Genomic DNA, 24,175 nt, shown 5'->3' on the forward strand with positions numbered 1-24,175 from the left:
CTAAGAGTGATGGTTCTAACAGTTTACTAAAAAGTGATAAAGGTCAGTGCCTTGAATAAGTACTATACTTCAAATCAGCATATTAGCAGGAATGTGGCTCAATAGACAAAATTTTTTTTAGTAGAAATTAATTTAAGAGTTAACTGTGCTCTACAGTAATGGAATCAAGATTGAACATGAGAAATGAATTGCAAAGTGTAATTTTGTAAAAGCTGCAAAAGGACAATGATGAAAGGGAAAAGAAGTTTCATGTATATAATGTTATGAACATACACCAAAAGTAGATTATGGTACAGACAGACCCTTGTCACTAAACAGAGTAAGAAAGATATATAGGTTGAACCATCTCTACCAACAGAGCTGGGACTATTAGAAATAAAGCTTAAAAATAGGTATGCAGAAGTGTAGCAACAAAAAAGGCAATGCTGAAGAGAAAATGTGTTATAAATGTACTCTGGAAAAATTGTCAAATTCACAAGAATTACCATATTCTCAAGTGAGGCTGACTAAATATGATTAGGGTAAAAGTGATCCCCAGTACAACAAGCCTTGCAGAACCCACACTGTTGATGTATCTAAATTAGCTTTGCTACAGGTTTATGAAATTTTCATTAAGAATAGAAAGTAGAAGTGAAAGCAATAAGACCACTGTATAGTTAAGGCTGGAGCAACCACCTTCCTTCAGAACAGGTCAAATCATTATATTACTTTGGAAATCGCTAAACCCACAGGGAACATACAGCACCTGGGTAATAAGTGATAATCAGTGTCAAGTGAAATATAGTCATGCCCTTCTTCCCCTCCCCCCACTTTCAAATGTATATAAAAGCTTGATAACATGTTTACACTAATATATATATATATATATATATATTAAGTGAGCAACAGAGCTAGGCCTAAAAAAACTGCATATACAGTATACACATTTCTTACCTTAAAATACTTTAATCCTTAGCTTATAGCAAGTGGTGAATATATTTTTTTGGAGAAAGTCTGAATAAAAAACTGCTGTATTAGCAAAGTAAAGCCCTCCTGTATATACATCACAGTAAAAACAGAACAAGAGAAGCCAAGAAATATAGGAGAAAAGGGATGAAAAATGTATTAATATGAAAAAATGGCCAAGAAGATGGTACAGTATGTGGAAGACGTTCTTTATGAACTATTCAACAACTGAACGTGAAAAAAGTGATACAAAAATTATACGTACTTGCTCAAAAGCGAAAGGCAAGCCTAACCTTGGTAAAAATGGCTAATGATACCCACATAAAATCAGTAGTACAGAAAAGATTCAGAAAATAAACTCAAATTATAATAAAACATCCTTTATTAAATACACAACTTAAGGTTACAGCTATTACTGATACAGTAAAATTAATATCACTATTACTCAAGATCAGGTACAAAATAGCTTTATATTATCTTTAACTTAATCAGTGCTTTAACAAATATATTAAATTGCTTTATATTTAATTATCAAATGAGGATGAACTTGATAACTTTGGACTACTACTGCTATCTGAAGAACTACTTGCTGTTTTTTTAATCCGTCTCTCATTATCTGCTCGGCTCCCATCGCTCGACTGTTCCATCTCCTCGACACGCTCTGATTTACTGGAGTGCCCACTCTGAGCACTCTCTCCAGACATAGATGTACGTTTATTATTGCTCTCAGAAGAATTTAATTCTTGATTCTTATTGGCTAATTCAGTTTCCTCCTCTTCCTTAAAAACTTCTTCCTGGGCAGCTGGAAATGCAATAATAAACATTATAAATTTTAAAAACATTAATAAACATTACCTATCAGTTTACATAGTTAATTTAATTAATAAAGGAGCAGAAGGTAACTTAAAACTACATAACAGTAAAATCTTCACTTTACAAAGGAGACGAAATATTACTCATAAACATCCAGATATTAATCTGCCTCGCATAGGATGTCGGTGGAAATATGACCATGGAGAGTGTAAAGACACATGGCATTTCTACCGCTATACCTTAATTTACACAAGAGTACCATTCGGTTGTCTGATACAATTTTTTCAGCATCAACATTATCTTTTCAGTGGTGGTTCTCATTGTCCTACCTTGTACCTCTCCTTTTCTTTATTTCCTTCTCTTGTGTATTTTCCCCATTTGTAAATATTCACTGAAGTAATATATGCAATCTTATATATATGGACTCATGATACTCTATACAAAACTGACGAGTAGATAAATAAGACACAAGTGTAACACTTAGATATCTTCAATGAAATGGTTTGTCATTCCAATAGAGAATAATATTGGAGCAGTTGGAATACATGAAGAAATAGCTGTTTTTTTGCTATAATACTGTATTTCAATCATGTTATGACAATCTCATGCAATCTAACTGTGCTGTAGTTGATATTCTACCATGCTAGCCAATCTGTGCATGCTTGTGTGTGCACGCCCTCGTGCGTACATGTGTGCCTTCGTGTGCGCGCGCGCTAGTGTGGGTGTATGACCCACTTAATATTTGTATTTATAACTCATGACAATTGTGACTAGGTGTGGATGTGTCGGTGGCTCATTACTTTGTAATTTGTTCATGATTGTAACCATGTATTGGAGTGCAGATGGTTCATTACCTTTGTAACTTGCCATGATTGTGACTAGATCTACCTGGAGTTCATTACCGTTGTAACTAGTTCAGTTATCATAACTTTGGGGTCCAGTCCCTTGACCCATTATGTACCTCTGTAATATTTTGACTACCGCCCACAGGATGGGTATGGGGTACATAATAAAGACATTAAACTAAACTAGCCAATCTGGTAAGTGTCCCAGTATTATGCAATCCAGAAAAACTGTTGCATATTTTACACCATCAGAAAATTTAACGCTATCAATGAACAAAGCGGTATGAGAGTAATTAAAAATGATCAAAGGAGGAGGAGTACATGTCCACAGCAGAGACAGGAGACTTTGGAAAGTGAAGGAAAGAGGGACATAGTTGAATCAATAACTCAAGTAGAAAAGAGAAGAAATAACAGGGTGAACAAAGATGGAAGCAGACTGAGGAGAAACAACTAGAGTCTGAAGGCAAAGATTAAAAAGACATAATAAAGGACAACTACTGACAGTGTGATTCATCTATAGGTCACAAGGCCATGAAAAAAAAAAAAAAACAGATAAGAATAGACAAGTATTTCAACAGTTCTGCAGTAAAGGAATTTTAAACTCAACATTTAAGTTTTCAACTCTTGAACAACTGAAAGGCACCAAGACATGGATATAAAACTTGATGGACAACATCAAGCTTGAAAAGAGTAGTATTAAAGCAAATGAATATACCAAGGCTGTACAAAGACTAAGAAAATCTAGCCTATCATCCTCCAAGGTAAAATTTGACAGAAGTTTAACTAAATTAAGTTTGATGAAATTAAGACACATGTGCAACATCTGGGTATCTTTATTGTAGACGTTTCGCCATCCAGTGGCTTTATCAATACAAATTCTAGGACATAACTTGAAGACAGTAGAACTATGTACGGAAGATGAGGTAATCAGTCCCTCAACCTAGGAGTAGGTGCGAAGAGCACCATAGCACTATGGTGCTCTTCGCACCTACTCCTAGGTTGAGGGACTGATTACCTCATCTTCTGTACATAGTTCTACTGTCTTCAAGTTATGTCCTAGAATTTGTATTGATAAAGCCACTGGATGGCGAAACGTCTACAATAAAGATACCCAGATGTTGCACATGTGTCTTAATTTCATCTTGTCGGTATTATATACCATTCTTACATAAATTAAGTTTGCTAACACGCATAACTTTCAGGATTGTTGTGTGTAATTTCTATGCCATTCTCCAGTCAAAACAGAGGCCAAGAAAATAAACAGTTTGGCAGATATATAAATAAAAAAAAAAAAAAAAAGTACAAAATGGGAAAGTAACAGGGTACCAAGTGTAAATGTAATTGAAATCATTTTGGATATTGAGAACCTGAAGCCATGTGATGTAGTCCAGCTACAGTACATGCACAGATGATTGTGTCAGATGTTAATCTGTTGAATATATGTCAGCACAAGCAACAGCAAAATCACATGTAAAGAAAACCAAATTTCCCACATTCGTACCAAGGATAAACCAATAGAGGCTAATAGAAACAGACCACACCCTTGTGGAATACATTCTGCTTGAACAAAGTCTAGAGAGAAGCTGTTATTAAGACATTAAGTGCCCATCTGTCATAATGACATCAAGAAAAAGTGGAAGATGGTCTCTCAGGCAAAAGAACGAACCTGAGATAAGATCTGATATTACCATGCCTTATCCTAAACCTTGGCTAAGTCAAAAAAAAAAAAAAAAAAAAAAAATAAAAATTGCTACCATAAACTAACCTTCAGGAAAACCATTAAGAATGCACATAGAGTCAGAGTAGAGGATCAGTAGTACGACAGTCCCGTCTGCTTTCAAACTAATGTGGCGTTATACAATTATGTGTCTCCAATTGCTCGTGTTAACCATATATTCCATTAATTTACAAATGGAACTAGAAAGAGCTACTGGTCTATAATGGGCATCATGGCCCTATGTGTCTAGTTTTCCGTAAGGAAAGACTACAGTAGACTTCCACCCCTGTAAATCAAACTTAAATCAAGAGGGCTAATAATTGGTCTAATGTTGAGGAGTGTAAATACTAAAGCATGAGAACATGTATATCATTGAGCTCAGCTGCTGTAGGCTAATACCTCAACATACTGAGGCAAGTTCAAGAGCAGTAAAGGGAATATTACGTGCTTCATGTATCCAAGAGGTGAATTCTAAAATAATAGTATCCCAGAGGGATCGGTTGAAGAAATCCAGGAGACGGGTTGCCCATAAGAAACCTGGCCAAAACAACATCCTATTAATAGCATTTGTGACCAACTCAATCCACAAATTTTTCACTGGTAATGTCAAGGACTGGAGCTGCTGTGGCAGAACCACAAGTCACCATTACTGGCCATTCGTGTCACCCTGTCACCCTGGTTCAGATAAGGATGAAACTGGGCATCGAAGGCTGTCTGAAGATACGGAGCAAGGAGAAAGATTCAAAGAGCAGATTGTATACCACTTAACTACATAAACACAGCCTGTGGTATAATAGTGGCATTTGGATAAACTATTTGGTACATGGAATATCAGTGCACACTAAAAGTGCACTTTCATTATAAAAGACATCAATGTAATGATGAACAGATTATAAAAGAATATAATTAGAGAATATAATTAGAGATAGTTAGAGATAGAGAGAGTTAGAGCAAAGGAAGGGGTAGCAGTAATGTTGAATGATCAGTTATGGAAGGAGAAAAAGAATATGAATGTGTAAATTCTAGAATTATGTGGATTAAAGTAAAGGTTGGATGCGAGAAGTGGGTCATAATAAGCGTGTATGCACCTGGAGAAGAGAGGAATGCAGAGGAGAGAGAAAGATTTTGGGAGATGTTAAGTGAATGTATAGGAGCCTTTGAACCAAGTGAGAAAGTAATTGTGGTAGGGGACCTGAATGCTAAAGTAGGAGAAACTTTTAGAGAGGGTGTGGTAGGTAAGTTTGGGGTGCCAGGTGTAAATGATAATGGGAGCCCTTTGATTGAACTTTGTATAGAAAGGGGTTTAGTTATAGGTAATACATATTTTAAGAAAAAGAGGATAAATAAGTATACAAGATATGATGTAGGGCGAAATGACAGTAGTTTGTTGGATTATGTATTGGTAGATAAAAGACTGTTGAGTAGACTTCAGGATGTACATGTTTATAGAGGGGCCACAGATATATCAGATCACTTTCTAGTTGTAGCTACACTGAGAGTAAAAGGTAGATGGGATACAAGGAGAATAGAAGCATCAGGGAAGAGAGAGGTGAAGGTTTATAAACTAAAAGAGGAGGCAGTTAGGGTAAGATATAAACAGCTATTGGAGGATAGATGGGCTAATGAGAACATAGGCAATGGGGTCGAAGAGGTATGGGGTAGGTTTAAAAATGTAGTGTTAGAGTGTTCAGCAGAAGTTTGTGGTTACAGGAAAGTGGGTGCGGGAGGGAAGAGGAGCGATTGGTGGAATGATGATGTAAAGAGAGTAGTAAGGGAGAAAAAGTTAGCATATGAGAAGTTTTTACAAAGTAGAAGTGATGCAAGGAGGGAAGAGTATATGGAGAAAAAGAGAGAGGTTAAGAGAGTGGTGAAGCAATGTAAAAAGAGAGCAAATGAGAGAGTGGGTGAGATGTTATCAACAAATTTTGTTGAAAATAAGAAAGTTTTGGAGTGAGATTAACAAGTTAAGAAAGCCTAGAGAACAAATGGATTTGTCAGTTAAAAATAGGAGAGGAGAGTTATTAAATGGAGAGTTAGAGGTATTGGGAAGATGGAGGGAATATTTTGAGGAATTGTTAAATGTTGATGAAGATAGGGAAGCTGTGGTTTTCGTGTATAGGACAAGGAGGAATAACATCTTGTAGGAGTGAGGAAGAGCCAGTTGAGTGTGGGGGAAGTTCGTGAGGCAGTAGGTAAAATGAAAGGGGGTAAGGCAGCCGGGATTGATGGGATCAAGATAGAAATGTTAAAAGCAGGTGGGGATATAGTTTTGGAGCGGTTGGTGCAATTATTTAATAAATGTATGGAAGAGGGTAAGGTACCTAGGGATTGGCAGAGAGCATGCATAGTTCCTTTGTATAAAGGCAAAGGGGATAAAAGAGAGTGCAAAAATTATAGGGGGATAAGTCTGCTGAGTATACCTGGTAAAGTGTATGGTAGAGTTATTATTGAAAGAATTAAGAGTAAGACGGAGAATAGGATAGCAGATGAACAAGGAGGCTTTAGGAAAGGTAGGGGGTGTGTGGACCAGGTGTTTACAGTGAAACATATAAGTGAACAGTATTTAGATAAGGCTAAAGAGGTCTTTGTGGCATTTATGGATTTGGAAAAGGCATATGGCAGGGTGGATAGGGGGGCAATGTGGCAGATGTTGCAAGTGTATGGTGTAGGAGGTAGGTTACTGAAAGCAGTGAAGAGTTTTTACGAGGATAGTGAGGCTCAAGTTAGAGTATGTAGGAAAGAGGGAAATTATTTCCCAGTAAAAGTAGGCCTTAGACAAGGATGTGTGATGTCACCGTGGTTGTTTAATATATTTATAGATGGGGTTGTAAGAGAAGTAAATGCGAGGGTCTTGGCAAGAGGCGTGGAGTTAAAAGATAAAGAATCACACACAAAGTGGGAGTTGTCACAGCTGCTCTTTGCTGATGACACTGTGCTCTTGGGAGATTCTGAAGAGAAGTTGCAGAGATTGGTGGATGAATTTGGTAGGGTGTGCAAAAGAAGAAAATTAAAGGTGAATACAGGAAAGAGTAAGGTTATGAGGATAACAAAAAGATTAGGTGATGAAAGATTGAATATCAGATTGGAGGGAGAGAGTATGGAGGAGGTGAATGTATTCAGATATTTGGGAGTGGACGTGTCAGCGGATGGGTCTATGAAAGATGAGGTGAATCATAGAATTGATGAGGGGAAAAGAGTGAGTGGTGCACTTAGGAGTCTGTGGAGACAAAGAACTTTGTCCTTGGAGGCAAAGAGGGGAATGTATGAGAGTATAGTTTTACCAACGCTCTTATATGGGTGTGAAGCATGGGTGATGAATGTTGCAGCGAGGGGAAGGCTGGAGGCAGTGGAGATGTCATGTCTGAGGGCAATGTGTGGTGTGAATATAATGCAGAGAATTCGTAGTTTGGAAGTTAGGAGGAGGTGCGGAATTACCAAAACTGTTGTCCAGAGGGCTGAGGAAGGGTTGTTGAGGTGGTTCGGACATGTAGAGAGAATGGAGCAAAACAGAATGACTTCAAGAGTGTATCAGTCTGTAGTGGAAGGAAGGCGGGGTAGGGGTCGGCCTAGGAAAGGTTGGAGAGAGGGGGTAAAGGAGGTTTTGTGTGCGAGGGGCTTGGACTTCCAGCAGGCATGCGTGAGAGTGTTTGATAGGAGTGAATGGAGACAAATGGTTTTTAGTAACATTTATGAAGGGGTTCAGGGAAACCGGCAGGCCAGACTTGAGTCCTGGAGATGGGAAGTACAGTGCCTGCACTCTGAAGGAGGGGTGTTAATGTTGCAGTTTAAAAACTGTAGTGTAAAGCACCCTTCTGGCAAGACAGTGATGGAGTGAATGATGGTGAAAGTTTTTCTTTTTCGGGCCACCCTGCCTTGGTGGGAATCGGCCAGTGTGATAATAAAAAAATAATAGGAATGCAGTAATCTGGTAATAGTATGTCATAATTCCCACAAGTATTTGATAAAATTTAGTGGTGCACTACTTGTTGCCTAAGAAAATGACAGCTTTGAATCTACGCTCATCAGTATCTAGAACAATTTCAACCAGGACAATACAACTTTTATTTTTTTATGCAGTACAAATAAGGCAGTTTACATGTAGTAAAACAACGGTAGGCATAAAAAGCCACTGGTAAGCAAAGCATTTCAGGCAAACTAATCCTAATGGTTTCTGCAACCCTGCTGAATGTCTTGCCAGAAAATTACCAGGACACTTGGGAATCAATGTGACCTACTGTGTAAACCACTTGCTTTCCACCACGCCCTTACTGTGACTGGATAAAGTTCTTATGCTCTTATAAATTGGTAACAAATCTTTTATAGCTGCTAAAGGATGCAAAAATAAGCCCCCCCTGGGGTTATTTTGCCTGAGCAAAAAAAAACCTGGGGGGGGGGGGATTTTGCTCTAGGCTTTTCGTGTTGCAGTCACATCAGAAGCTTGCAATGTTGCAACAAATGAGCAGAAGTCCTAACAGATTTATTCAGAAATGACTCATTCTGGAGAGTCGTTTCCCTGGACAAATCTGCCTGGACTTCCTAGTCATTTCTGCAACACTGCAAGTGTGACTGTGTTGATTGCAACACAAAAGGCCTCGAGCTATCATTCAATTCCCCCCATAGTTATTTTGAATAGGATTCCATATACAGTAACTGCATTTCTCTCTGCACCAAGCTATTTCATAATAATGTATCGCTCTATCAAGTCAACAGAAACTTGCACTTGTGTCTTTTCTTTATTACTATCAGCTCTCTGCAAAGAAAATACAAATATAAAAATTTGGAAAAAAATTAAATATACCATGCCATACATTTATAAAAAGCATTAGATGAAACATGTATGCTGAGTAATATTCCAAAATCAAATTTTTAAAAAATTCTTTACTACAGTATTTAGAAATTTCTAATAAAATTTCAGAGATCATTTAAAATGTATTTTTCAAATCTAATCTGAATAAGTGTAATTAGTGTAATGTTCAATAAAAAGAAAAATGGTCTCTAAGATAAAAGGACAGGCATCAGATGACTCTTAACCCTTTGACTGTTTACGTCGTATATATACGTCTTATGCGCCACTGTTTCTGACGTATTTATACGCGTAAATTCTGGCGGCTTCAAATCAAGCAGGAGAAAGCTGGTAGGCCCACATGTGAGAGAATGGGTCTGTGTGGTCAGTGTGCACCACATATAAAACATCCTGCAGCATGCAGTGCATAATGAGAAAAAAAACTGACCGTTTTTTTGGATTAAAACGCCGACAGTGAGGTGTATTTTTGTATAGTATTTATCGCTGTATCCTCATTTTCATGGTCTCAGGTGATAAAGTGGAAAACATATTACAGAAATAGAGATGATTTTCATTACGTTCACGATGAAAAACGACCTTGAAGTTGAGCTCAAAGTAGCGGAAATGTTCGATTTTTACCAATGTTCAGGAGTATGCAAATTACACCACACGTCCAATATACATCAACTGGGGAATCTAATATTCTTTCACTAGTGCACTGATATTATTTATACCATTTTTACAATAATGCAGTAGTTTGCATAACAGTAAATTTTGTATTTTTTTGTACGAATAAAAAATCAAAATAGAAAGCAATAGTAATATAAGAGGGGCCTAGAGATGTGACTAATGAACAGAGGATATGATATTTTAGTGCCAAGAATGTCTACACTGTTTATTCTGGACCCTATTTTGAAATTGGCATCTTTTTTTATTTGCGTGAAATTGGCCAAATTACCAATTTCTGACCACTTTATTGGGTAGTTCAAATTGGTAAATGGGCAGTTTCTTGTACTCAACTGATAGAAAAACTGGAGTTCTAAAGAAATAGCCATGAGTTTGGTCAACTGGAACAACAGAATTGGCCAAAAACAGGGCTCAAAGTCGGCAAAATTGCCGATGCGTATATGTCACCGAGACTGCTAACTTCGCGGGAGCGTAATTCCGTGAGTTTTTGACCAAATTTCGTACTTTTGGTGTCATTACCATTGGGAAAAGATTCTCTATCATTTCACATAGAACGAGTTTCAGAAAGGGGTTTGCGACAGTCAAAGGGTTAAAACTTGCCATCTCCAAAACTGAACTGACAAGAGACTAGGCTGCAATTGCAAAATGGAGAATCAAGCCTCCACCACTCTTAGTGCTGCGTGACCTACACGGTTTAGAGCTGCAAATCAATACAATACAATGCATACTTTATTCTTGGATATGCACTTAACCCGTAAACGGTCCAAACGTATATATACGTTTTTTCAACATTTGAAAGTATGTAAAAAAAAGTAGATCTTTTTGTTTTTCTACATTTGAAAATGTGTAAAAAAACTTTGATCTATTTTTTTTTTTTTGTTATATTTGAAAATATGTAAAAAAAAACTTAGATCTACTTTTGTAGCACTACACATGTGAACGTAGATCTGCTTGGATCGTTTACGGGTTAATCATGGCGCACATTATTCTTCACACAGTTGGTCAATCTGAATATTTTTTTTACCTGGAGAACTAAAATTGAAATGCAGGGCACTTCACAAAGTGAACAACCACATACCAGTAAATGCAGCAGGATACTGATTTGATAGTTTCGTCTTAATTGTTCTAATACGCTTGAAGACATTATCAAGATCCTTCTTCATGTCAACCAAAAGAGCAGTATGCTTTTTGAATTCCTTCTGTGCAAGAGCAAATCGTGTAGCTGACAAAGAATTACAGTTGCTCAACATCTCATTAGTCTTCTCAAACCTCTGTAGCCTAGAATAAAAGGAGTAAGTAAATATTCTAATGTTAATAGGTAACAGTAAACCCACAATGTAATGGATCTTAAATTAGGACTTTGGAAATATAGGACAAAATCCACTGGGTCAACTGATTCCAACACAACAGAAAAAGACCATTGCTTGTAATAGTGTCTGTTAATATTATGACAATGGCAAAACAATCTCATCCCTATCCACCACTACTGTCATTTCCAGACACTTGCTTCCCCCACCCCTATTATATTCCTATAAATTGAGGGTTTACTGTACATGGAAAAGTATTAAGACAATAACATAATACCTCTTCCATCAGTGTCCAAGCCTCCACACAGCTTCCCCACCCACCATAGAAACAAGACATCGACAAAGGAAGTGAACAATCTATACACAGGATGCCACACAGGATACATATTTAAAATTTACAATTAAATTTGCTAGTGATGTCCACAGGTCAGATAGTTTTTATATTGTATATGTTAATCATATTTTATCAGTTACCTGGAGGTTATTCCGGGGATCAATGCCCCCGCGGCCCGGTCCATGACCAGGCCTCCCGATGGATCAGGGCCTGATCAACTAGGCTGTTACTGCTGGCCGCACTCAGTCCAACGTACGAGCCACAGCCCGGCTGATCCGGCACTGACTTTAGGTATCTGTCCAGCTCTCTCTTGAAGGCAGCCAGGGGTTTATTGGCAATTCCCCTAATGCTTGATGGGAGGCTGTTGAACAGTCTTGGGTTCCGGACACTTATGGCGTTTTCCCTTAATGTACCAATGGCGCCCCTACTTTTAATTACCTGGAGTTTATCTGGAGAGAGTTCCGGGGGTCAACGCCCCTGCGGCCCGGTCTGTGACCAGGCCTCCTGGTGGATCAGAGCCTGATCAACCAGGCTGTTACTGCTGGCTGCACGCAAACCAACGTACGAGCCACAGCCCGGCTGGGAGCATTTTGCATCTCCTGCCCAGTCTTTTACTTTCGTAGGGAGTAACTTGTGTGTGCAGATTTGGGACCATTCCTTCCAGGATTTTCCAAGTGTAGATTATGATATATCTCTCCCTCCTGTGTTCCAACGAGTACAAGTCAAGTGCTTCCAAGCGTTCCCAGTAGTTAAGGTGCTTGACAGAACTTATACGTGCAGTAAAGGATCTCTGTACACTCTCTAGATCTGCGATTTCACCTGCTTTGAATGGAGATGTTAATGTACAGCAGTATTCCAGCCAAGAGAGAGCAAGTGATTTGAAAAGGATCATCATTGGCTTGGCATCTCTCGTTTTGAATGTTCTCATTATCTATCCTATCATTTTCTTTGCACGTGCGATCGTGGCACTGTTGTGATCCTTGAAAATGAGATCCTCAGACATTACTACTCCCAGGACCCTTACATTATTTTTCTGCTCTATTGTATGGCCAGAGTCTGTAGTATACTCTGTTCTAGTTATTATCTCCTCCAGTTTTCCATAACGGAGTAGTTGGAATTTGTCCTCATTGAACATCATATTGTTTACCGTTGCCCACTGGAAAACTTTGTTTATATCTTCTTGAAGGTTAACCGCGTCCTCAGCAGATGACAGCCTCATGCAGATCCTAGTATCATCCGCAAAGGATGATACGGTGCTGTGATGTATATCTCTGTCTATGTCTGATATGAGGATGAGGAATAAGATGGGGGCGAGTACTGTGCCTTGTGGAACAGAGCTCTTCACTATGGCAGCCTCCGATTTAACTCTGTTGACCACTACTCTTTGTGTTCGATTTGTTAGGAAGTTGAAGATCCATCTCCCCACTTTCCCAGTTATTCCTTTAGCACGTATTTTATGGGCTATTACGCCATGATCGCATTTGTCAAATGCTTTTGCAAAGTCTGTGTATATTACATCTGCATTCTGATTTTCTTCCAGTGCATCCAAGGCCATATCGTAGTGATCCAGTAGTTGTGAGAGACAGGAGCGACCTGCCCTGAACCCATGTTGCCCTGGATTGTGCAGATTTGGGGAATCCAGGTGATTTGCAATCCTGCTTCTTAGCACTCTTTCAAAGATTTTTATGATGTGGGACGTCAGTGGCTAAATATAACTCATAAAAATTGCCTAAATAAACTGGCTTCCATTATCACAAGAAAGCATTTTTCTTTAGAGAAAATAAAGCTGCATTACCAGAAATTACTAGCACTGTATTAAGCTCAAAAACAATAGGTGACATAAAGCAGTGATCAAAAGAATTTAAAAAGTCCACTCATCTACTAAAGATTTACAAAACAAAGATATGGCAAACAATTTAAAAAAAAAATCTTAAGATTTTGTAGAAAAACAAAATCTAAAGGTAAGAAGAGAAACAAAAATGGAGGTAAATCATGATACTATATACAGGAAAAAATGAAAGCCATAAAAAATGAATAATAAACTATGTATAGCAAATTAGGTAAATATGAGGTGTCCCATAATTCGATTGCTAGCACACTTAACTCTCACACTGAGGTCCAGAGTTCGAATCTCTTCCGGTATGGCTGGAAAACATTAAAGACATGTTTCCATAAGACACCTGTCCCTGCTCACCCATCAGGTTAAAATGGGTACCTGGGTGTTAGTCGACTGGTGTGGGTCACATCTTAAGACAAAACTGACCTAATTTGCCCAAAATGCTCTGCATAACAAGCAGCTTTCTATATAATAGTATGTCAGTGATGTCAGCTAGGCCTGTATAACATGTGCATGTACTTGTTGTAAATAAAGATATTAATTATTATTATTATTATTATTATACAGTACTGTACACTAGCTAAAGAGGCTGTAAGAAAGGAACAAAATAGATACTGTAATACATCAAGACCAGATAAACCACACAAGGCTAAAGCCAAGGAGAACTAGTTTACCTGGAGAGAGTTCCGGGGGTCAACGCCCCCGCGGCCCGGTCTGTTTTTTGTATTACAAAACAAATACTATTTCTTTGTGAAGTATATAAAAAGTATGTAGTTTACATGTAATAAAATATGTTAAGTACAAAACAACTAGCATGCATGTGCATTTCAGGCAGCACAGTACATACTATAAATGCTGTATAATGAATAGGCAACATGCAATGGCAAACCTCTATTTCCAAACCTATTTGTAATACAATAATTAAATTTATAATTTTCATTACAGTCATGCAACTTACCTATTTATCAGCATTTTTGTGATCCGCAAGATACAACATATTAAACTGCCTGAAATGCTCTGCATAACAAGGTGCTTTCTATACAGCAGTTAATACATGTCAGTTAATCCTAAGTCAACTATATACTGTACTGCATTTTACATAAAGCTGTCATTGTCACTGTTAAGAGCATCTCTTTGAAGGCTGAACACATGCATATGTAGATAATTCAAATTGTAATCACGACCTTAAACTCAAAGTAAGGGTACTCTGGAAGAAAATAAAAATACGTACTGTATAGCAAGTCCTCACATAATGTTTTATTATAAAGATGAAAAGAAAAAAGAAAAAATTCCCAGCCAGGGCCACTGTCTGTCTGGAGTTTGCATGTTCGCTGTTGAAGTGCGTGTGGTAGGAGGTGCTCCTTACAATTTACGCTTTGCAAATGTTCATTCTTTGATTTAACCCTGTTGCAATGAGTACTAAAGGTTCACTGTGCACCCCCTGATGTTTATTTTAATTAGCCTTCTGTAAAATTGGTTTCATTATACATCATTTCGCTTAAGTTGAAGTTTCCAGAACCTATCAATGACTTACTGTACATATTTTTTCTGTCATGAGTGTATTATCACTATCACGTATTATAATCAAAGAGGAGCGCTAGACCCATAGGATTATGCAGCACCTGTGGGGTGAATGTGGAAGATATTGAGGCTTAATTCAGGGAACCAGAGCACAGATCCAATTCCCTAGATCATGAGCCCATCACCAACATCAAGGAACCTTCCTTGAGGGGGTGTCATGAGTGAAGACATACAGATAAAGATTCATTTCTGTGTAATTACAATTTCGATTTGTTAAATACAAAGAAAGCCACTATCATGCTGGGGCATTTCGGGCAGAGATCACTAATTGAAAACAACTACTAAACAATCTGACACTACTGAATCCTTACCTCTACCTGGTAGGTACCTAATTTTAATTACTGCACCTATTTGTAGTTGCAGGAACAGGTAGGTAGTTAGTTTTAATTACTGCACCTATTTGTAGTTGCAGGAACAGGTAGGTAGTTAGTTTAATATCTTTATTATGCACCCCATACCCATCCTGTGAGGAACAGGTACACTCATGTTGTCCCACTTCTAGATAAATATTCTTGGTAGCTGATGGAGGCTGGCCTTACTCAAGTAAGTTTTATTTAGGCACATAAGTATATATAAGTACAATTGTACATATAAGTACAATTATGATACATAGTGTAAATTACCTAGAATAACCTAAAAATGGTCAGTCAAAGTGAGGGTACCCCGTGGCCTGGTTTACCTGGAGTTTACCTGGAGAGTTCCGGGGGTCAACGCCCCCGCGGCCCGGTCTGAGACCAGGCCTCCTGGTGGATCAGAGCCTGATCAACCAGGCTGTTGCTGCTGGCTGCACGCAAACCAACATACGAGCCACAGCCCGGCTGATCCGGAACTGACTTTAGGTGCTTGTCCAGTGCCAGCTTGAAGACTGCCAGGGGTCTGTTGGTGGCAAAAGCTTTTGCTTCACACAGTAAGGGTCCAGGTTCGATTCCTGGCAAAGGGGTGGAAACATTGGACGTGTTTCCTTACACTGATTGCCTATGTTTACTCATCAGTGAAATGGGTACCTGGGTGTTGGAAGACTGGTGTGGGTTGCATCCTGGGACAAAACTGACCTAATTTACCTGAAATGCTCTGCATAACAAGGAACTTTCTATATAGTAGTATGTCATTAATGTCAGTTAGGCCTGTATACCTTGTACATGTACTTGTAGCAAATAAAAATATATTATTATTATTATAATATATTATATTGGGATCCTTGTGATTTTTCATCATATTGAATACAAATTTCTGCAACATACAGATAATGCAGTTTACACACAATCAATATTGTTAGGCAAAAGAGAAATCCACTAGCATGCAGTGCATTTCAGGGGGAATGAGTAGGGATTGTCAAAAAGAAGGTCTCTACAACAGTGTATAGCTGGGTTATTCAAAATTAAAACTACAGGCCTGGTGGCCTGGTGGCTAAAGCTCCTGCTTCACACACGGAGGGCCCAGGTTCGATTCCCGGCGGGTGGAAACATTTCGACACATTTCCTTACACCTGTTGTCCTGTTCACCTAGCAGCAAATAGGTACCTGGGTGTTAGTCGACTGGTGTGAGTCGCATCCTGGGGGACAAGATTAAGGACCCCAATGGAAATAAGTTAGACAGTCCTCGATGACGCACTGACTTTCTTGGGTTATCCTGGGTGGCTAACCCTCCGGGGTTAAAAATCCGAACGAAATCTATCTATCTATAATATACAGTGTGTCAATAAGGCACAAAACACAGTCTGTGGCAATTTATTAGAATAACTTCACAATACAAAGCCATAACCCACATTGTGTGCATTATTACAAGCTGTCAGTCTACCCTACCACTGTTACAGAGTAACATACATATTACGTGCCCATGTGTGTATACTCGAAATCAATGCCCACTCATAGGAGGTTCCTTGATGCTGCTGAGTGACTTGATATATGGAAATGAGTTATCCTTCCACTTCCTTGGAACGAACCTGACTGCTTTCCATTCCTCACACCCTGTATATGTGACCCCCTATGGGGGTAGCAGTTACCCCTCACATATAATAGATTACCGTAGACAAATTTGTATGGGTGCTCGTGGTTCAACTGGTAGCGGCCTCAACGTGTTTCCTGCTGTTCACCTAGCAGTAAGTAGGTACCTGGGTGTTAGTCGACTTCGTGGGGTCGCATCCTGGGGGAGGTGTTTAAAGAACTCCAGTGGAAATAAGCCAGTCTGAACAGTGGCTTTGCTGGGTTTTCCTGGGTGACTAACCCTCCAGGTGAATAATCCTAATAAAATCTTGTACCCAAATTCTTGTTAAATTTATGAGGGAAGGGGAGGAAGCGCTAAGCCCGTACGGGGCATAAAAAGCCTGAGGGAATGGGAGGCATTAACGTCCGATCCAAGAAAGATCAGCACGGGTCCAATCCCTTGGATCAAAACCCACCCCCTCACCACCATCATGAACCTCCACTGAAAGTACCTCCCACCAACAAAAAAAAAAAAAAATCTAAACCCCACATATCCAGGTAACAGAATCATGCACCTGCCTCCCAGCTCGTATCACATCACCTACGCGCTACTTACATCTGCTTCTGAGCTCGTATTATAGCCTCTACATCCTGCTGATTGATCTGGCCAGCTAGTCCCTGCACGAACACTTCAGGAGCCGTGTAATTCTGGAAGCAGTCGATGCTGCCCAGGTCGCTGTCAGGGGACGAGGCGGCCATCTTGCCGGTCACACCAACCTGACTCATCCTTCACCTTCCTCGCATCAAACATGTTTTATACACAGTAAATACACAATACAACCAATAGCAACAATGCTACCAGTGGGAATAATTCTACCAGTGGGAACAATACAAGGAATGCAAATAATTAATTTATTATTATTAATTTGGACATGATACATAGATGTACAAAGAAATATAGTTAAGTAAGTTTATTCAGGTATACACAAATACAGTTACATAGAATTATCATACATAGCAGCATATGTGATTTTGTTAAGTGTAATATGCCAAAAAAAAACTTGTATGCAGAGCATTATGGGCAGGCTTAAAATTAACTTAAGATTAACTAAGCAATGATATATTCAGTGGTAAAAATTACAGTAAACAAATAACAATTAAGCACAAATGAGTATTTCAAAGTCAGGTCATATGGTCATTTGCTGATACAAACAATCAATACAAACAACACAACCTATGGAAAATTTTCTAGGGTGCTTACCTGTATGTACCTCAACATTATATACATACCAGTAATCTCATTGGGAGACAATCATATTGTTTACCGTAGTCACCCCGTGTAGACATGTGAGAAAACTTAACCACCCCTGGTCGCACCAAGTGGTCCCCTCGACCTCACAATCTTATCCATATCTATCCGAGACCAGTATGGATTGGGTAGCACCCACAAGTACGGTGCTACTAATTAATTGTGGACTGTATAGATTATATTAGTTTAACTGAATGAAGGGGGGGGGGGGTAGGACACACATGGATACATCCGTCAAGGAAAACATTTGTACATAATCCCACTACTTACCAGATGTTCTCTGGTGGTCACTTGATGTAGCTGGATCACTCGTAACCTATCTAATTATAACATACCACTACTGGCCAGTCTAAGGTTGCTATAACTAGAAGGGTTACTTAACTGTGGGTGATTGATATTCCTCATTTCTTGATTCACCATCTCATTTTCGATGTCCTGCTACACCGACACGATTCTCATTCCAGCAGGACGAGGTATCCGCTGGTTTGTCCTGCTTTAGACGTCGTGACTCAAGGAGTTTCCCTTTCCTCGTCTCGTTAACAACGAGGTCTAGCGTGTTCACTCGGAGCAAACGACTTATTTCACTTCACATATTCTCTTAACTTAGCGTTATTATCATTAATTACATTACAATTCACAAGCCGATTTAACGTCTCATAACTATTATACAAACTAGAGGTCACTCCATTAAGATCTGAGACCGATGAGTGATGATTAATCCAAGGGTAATTTTCCCCAGGACACAGTCCATTGTGGCGCGTCAGTCACCCGCTCCTTCTCTTATCACACTTTTACCACTCTATTACTGTGGTCCCGTAAATCCCGTTCCCTCACTCTCCACCAGGAACAATTACGACACTTCTTATTATGAAATGAGGCCTATATTAATCCTTAGGCCACCATGAACGTCAATTTCGTGGTTCCATGTTTTCTCAGCTTCCTCACCACCATTCAAAACAATACGCGCCACTCCCTCCCGCACATCCGCGCATGCGCAAAGGGAACTCTTGGTTCTACTCTTATTTTCAAATACATTTTTGACCCATATAGACACATTAAACACCTATTAGGCACTATAGTTTCGGAAAATTAAAAAATTTTCCACACTGCGGCCGGGCGGAGGTCGTTGCTAGACGACTTACATAATGTGGAGTACAATTTTTTCCATCTTCACTGGCCACCCATATTTATTGAACTCTCAAAATGGACTAATTGGTGTTCCATTCTCTCAGGGGCATAAGCCTATGCTCCCTGGATTAAGTTATTGGGCATACTGGAATTTTGAGACTTTACCAATAACAAGTCTCTCAGTATCCCAAGTCAGCCCCAGCACATTACTGCATATAGGCACCAACTCCATGGCCATCCATATTTATTGAACTCTCAAAATGGACTAATTAGTGTTCCATTCTCTCAGGGGCATAAGCCTATGCTCCCTGGATTAATTTATTGGGCATACTGGAATTTTGAGACTTTAACAATAACAAGTCTCTCAGTATCCCAAGTCAGCCCCAGCACATTACTGCATATAGGCACCAACTCCATGGCCATCTGTATTTATTGATCCCTCAAAATGGACTAATTAGTGTTCCATTCTCTCAGGGGCATAAGCCTATGCTCCCTGGATTAATTTATTGGGCATACTGGAATTTTGAGACTTTAACAATAACAAGTCTCTCAGTATCCCAAGTCAGTCCCAGCACATTTCTTCATTATTTCATTAACCCCTTCACATATCCTCATTAGTTCCTCTTCAGTTGACGTCACACCCGGAAATTGTCCACATAAGATTATTTACCCAATTACTTCGCTCAGTGGACCGCCTGTGCATTTAAGGTGTGCATTTATCGTCGCCTGAAGTAAGAACAATTTATTATTTAACTGCTTATTAATTATATCATTATAAGCAGTCAACAATTTTGGTGTCTTGCTCAGTTCGCAGAGCTGGGCCCTTTAACTGTCCATACGCCATCCTATAATTAGTAGGTAATTCTGGACGGTCAAGCTTCCACGGAAGTCGCACCCAGTAATGTCCAGATTCACATTTAACATCCTTCAGGTATTGTTCCTGAGTAAAGGAATCATTTGGACTTTCCTCATTTACATTAATCCCTATGCTGTCCAGCTCCCACAAATTAGACTGGTTCAACATCATTCTCGATAGAAGAATACTTGTACTGGGTTGACCTTTCATGAGTAAGACACCGTGACCGTATTCACTACTTCCTCTAGTCATTATTACTAGGCGGTAGTCTGCCATATATTACATGGCCCGTACCAGTGTTGAGGAGAGTGACGCCGTATGGTTTTGGATTTATGCCCTTTATCCTGAATTTTTACATGCAACACCGTCAAGGCTACCTCAGCTAGGCCATCATTATTGCCATTAGCTGCAACCTTTACATCAGTCACTGTAGTGTCAGGGTTATTAACATTATCATTATTGTCACCATTATTATAAGAATCACATACAACCCTGCACATAACTGTATGGTGCTTTCCCTTGTTGCATTGATAGCAACTGTTCAATTTGGTATGACAATCCTTTACATTATGATTGTCTAGACATCTGATAAATCTGTCAAGTTCTTTCATTCTTTCCACTTTAATATCCCATGAATTACAGGCATTACAATTTTTAGTGAAATGAGTACCCTGGCAGAAGAGGCAGTCTCTCTTTTCCTTGCCTGACCTCTTATTAACTGGGTTACACTTACTGAGGTACTTATTCCTCTTACCTTGATGTGAGGAACCACTATTACTGATTCCTGACTTGATATGTGCCTATTTAACTCTTAACTATGATTATTACCACTGGGATTATTTTTCCCTTTTGAGGCTTGACAGATACTTCAGAGTCATTATGTGTTATATCCTTAGAACTGTTTGGCTGACTGGTCTGCAATTGAACAATTAATTCCTGCCGACCTAGTCTGATTTCCTCCAGACCGTACTACGGAGGTTTTGGCAAACACACCCTTTGCATTAATAGGTTGATCAACTGCCTGGCTTACACCCTTTAATTTATTCAAAGCCTTACTTTTACAAGACAGTTTTTCTTCCAATTCGTAATGTTGATTAATTAAAACATTCATTTCCATTCCATCTGCACAATTCTCTAGCAGATCTCTTTCACAGTCTTTAAACCACAATTTGTACCAATCAAATCTACTCTCGAAAGCATCTAAATATAACTTTAATTCATTAGGGTTCACGGTTCTTTGATTCACTAAATCAAATGCCTTCGTCACATGGCTTTTAATAGCCTGTAATGATGCTTTCATTACTCTAAAATTCACGGACTTGTCAGCCACATTAACTCCATTAGATCCAGTCATGGTTAGAGAATTATTAATCACTGATTATACAACTTAAGTAGGCGCCTTATAAGAGTAATTCTTGCACTTTACTCTTGTATAAATCCTAGCCACACATGTGCTAGCAATTAATTGGGCTAATTGTCATCCATCACACGATCGATTAAACTTGTGCACCCTACACCCACTTCCTTCAATCAGTCACTTAATTATTAAGTAATTAATTCAATTAATTTTTTCACTGATTGCATCCGTTTTCGAAGGACCAACGGGCAGATATGGAAAATTTTCTAGGGTGCTTACCTGTATGTACCTCAACATTATATACATACCAGTAATCTCATTGGGAGACAATCATATTGTTTACCGTAGTCACCCCGTGTAGACATGTGAGAAAACTTAACCACCCCTGGTCGCACCAAGTGGTCCCCTCGACCTCACAATCTTATCCATATCTATCCGAGACCAGTATGGATTGGGTAGCACCCACAAGTACGGTGCTACTAATTAATTGTGGACTGTATAGATTATATTAGTTTAACTGAATGAAGGGGGGGGGGGTAGGACACACATGGATACATCCGTCAAGGAAAACATTTGTACATAATCCCACTACTTACCAGATGTTCTCTGGTGGTCACTTGATGTAGCTGGATCACTCGTAACCTATCTAATTATAACATACCACTACTGGCCAGTCTAAGGTTGCTATAACTAGAAGGGTTACTTAACTGTGGGTGATTGATATTCCTCATTTCTTGATTCACCATCTCATTTTCGATGTCCTGCTACACCGACACGATTCTCATTCCAGCAGGACGAGGTATCCGCTGGTTTGTCCTGCTTTAGACGTCGTGACTCAAGGAGTTTCCCTTTCCTCGTCTCGTTAACAACGAGGTCTAGCGTGTTCACTCGGAGCAAACGACTTATTTCACTTCACATATTCTCTTAACTTAGCGTTATTATCATTAATTACATTACAATTCACAAGCCGATTTAACGTCTCATAACTATTATACAAACTAGAGGTCACTCCATTAAGATCTGAGACCGATGAGTGATGATTAATCCAAGGGTAATTTTCCCCAGGACACAGTCCATTGTGGCGCGTCAGTCACCCGCTCCTTCTCTTATCACACTTTTACCACTCTATTACTGTGGTCCCGTAAATCCCGTTCCCTCACTCTCCACCAGGAACAATTACGACACTTCTTATTATGAAATGAGGCCTATATTAATCCTTAGGCCACCATGAACGTCAATTTCGTGGTTCCATGTTTTCTCAGCTTCCTCACCACCATTCAAAACAATACGCGCCACTCCCTCCCGCACATCCGCGCATGCGCAAAGGGAACTCTTGGTTCTACTCTTATTTTCAAATACATTTTTGACCCATATAGACACATTAAACACCTATTAGGCACTATAGTTTCGGAAAATTAAAAAATTTTCCACACAACCAATACAATCAATACAAACAACACAATCAGTACAAACAACACAACCAATACAATCAATACAAACAACACAATCAGTACAAACAACACAACCAATACAATCAATACAAACAACACAACCAATACAAACAACACAATATGAACACAGCCAATACAATCAATACAAACAACACAACCAATACAAAAAACACAACCAATACAAACAGCACAACCAATACAATCAATACAAACAACACAACCAATACAATCTATACAAACAACACAAACAACACAACCAATACAAACAACATAACCAATACAATCAATACAAGCAACACAGACAACAACTAATACAAACAACATAACCAATACAATCAATACAAACAACACAAACAATACAATAAATACAAACACTAATACAATCAATACAAACAAAACTACCAATACAGTCAATACAAACAACACAACATAAACACAACCAATACAGCAATACAAACAACGCAACCAATACAACACAAACAACACATCCATTACAAACAACACAACCAATACAAACAACACAACCGATACGAACAATACAATAAATGAAAACAATACATTCACGCTGAGTATCCATGGTTCGATCCCCGGCACGGGTGGAAGCCTTAGTTAATTTTTTTTTAGGTACAGGTATACATAAGTACATTCGTCATGATGATTAAGACATATGTGCAACAGTTTGGTATCTCTATTGTTGAAACGTTTCCCCTATATAGTATAGTAAGTTTCTTCCTTCAAATACAGAGGCAGCAGGTATGGTGAAATGAGGATAATATAATCAGTCTACCAACCTTGGATAAAAAGTATTTGAGATGGTCAGTCCCTCAGCCTGGAAAAGTATTTGAGAGGGTCAGTAAGCCTGGAAAAGTATTTGAGAGGGTCAGTAAGCCTGGAAAAGTATTTGAGAGGGTCAGTAAACCTGGAAAAGCATTTGAGAGGATCAGTAAGCCTGGAAAAGTATTTGAGATGGTCAGTAAGCCTGGAAAAGTATTTGAGAGGGTCAGTAAGCCTGGAAAAGTATTTGAGAGGGTCAGTAAGCCTGGAAAAGTATTTGAGAGGGTCAGTAAGCCTGGAAAAGTATTTGAGATGGTCAGTAAGCCTGGAAAAGTATTTGAGAGGGTCAGTAAGCCTGGAAAAGTATTTGAGAGGGTCAGTAAGCCTGGAAAAGTATTTGAGATGGTCAGTAAGCCTGGAAAAGAGTTCAGCTTCATAGTCTGGAACAATATGAAGCCGAAGCATGAAAATGGAGCCTTAAATACTGTCGAAGGTGAGGCGGAAGATGTTGTAAGGGACGGGATTCACT

At 39.0% G+C, this 24,175-nt stretch overlaps 1 protein-coding gene across 1 annotated transcript; it reads right to left on the reverse strand.

The window, feature by feature from the left end:
- Positions 1 to 1,309: 1,309 nt before the first annotated feature.
- Positions 1,310 to 17,572, reverse strand: LOC128688577 (kxDL motif-containing protein CG10681). The gene is made up of 3 exons (XM_053776454.2): positions 17,388 to 17,572; positions 10,869 to 11,068; positions 1,310 to 1,747 (listed from the first exon to the last, which is right to left on the reverse strand). Exons 1-3 carry the CDS (start codon positions 17,555 to 17,557, stop codon positions 1,470 to 1,472), a joined length of 648 nt encoding a protein of 215 aa, XP_053632429.1. The 5' UTR covers positions 17,558 to 17,572; the 3' UTR covers positions 1,310 to 1,469.
- Between the last annotated feature and the right edge of the window lie 6,603 nt (positions 17,573 to 24,175).

Source organism: Cherax quadricarinatus, chromosome 13 (assembly GCF_038502225.1).
Source record: "Cherax quadricarinatus isolate ZL_2023a chromosome 13, ASM3850222v1, whole genome shotgun sequence".
NCBI lineage: Eukaryota > Metazoa > Arthropoda > Malacostraca > Decapoda > Parastacidae > Cherax > Cherax quadricarinatus.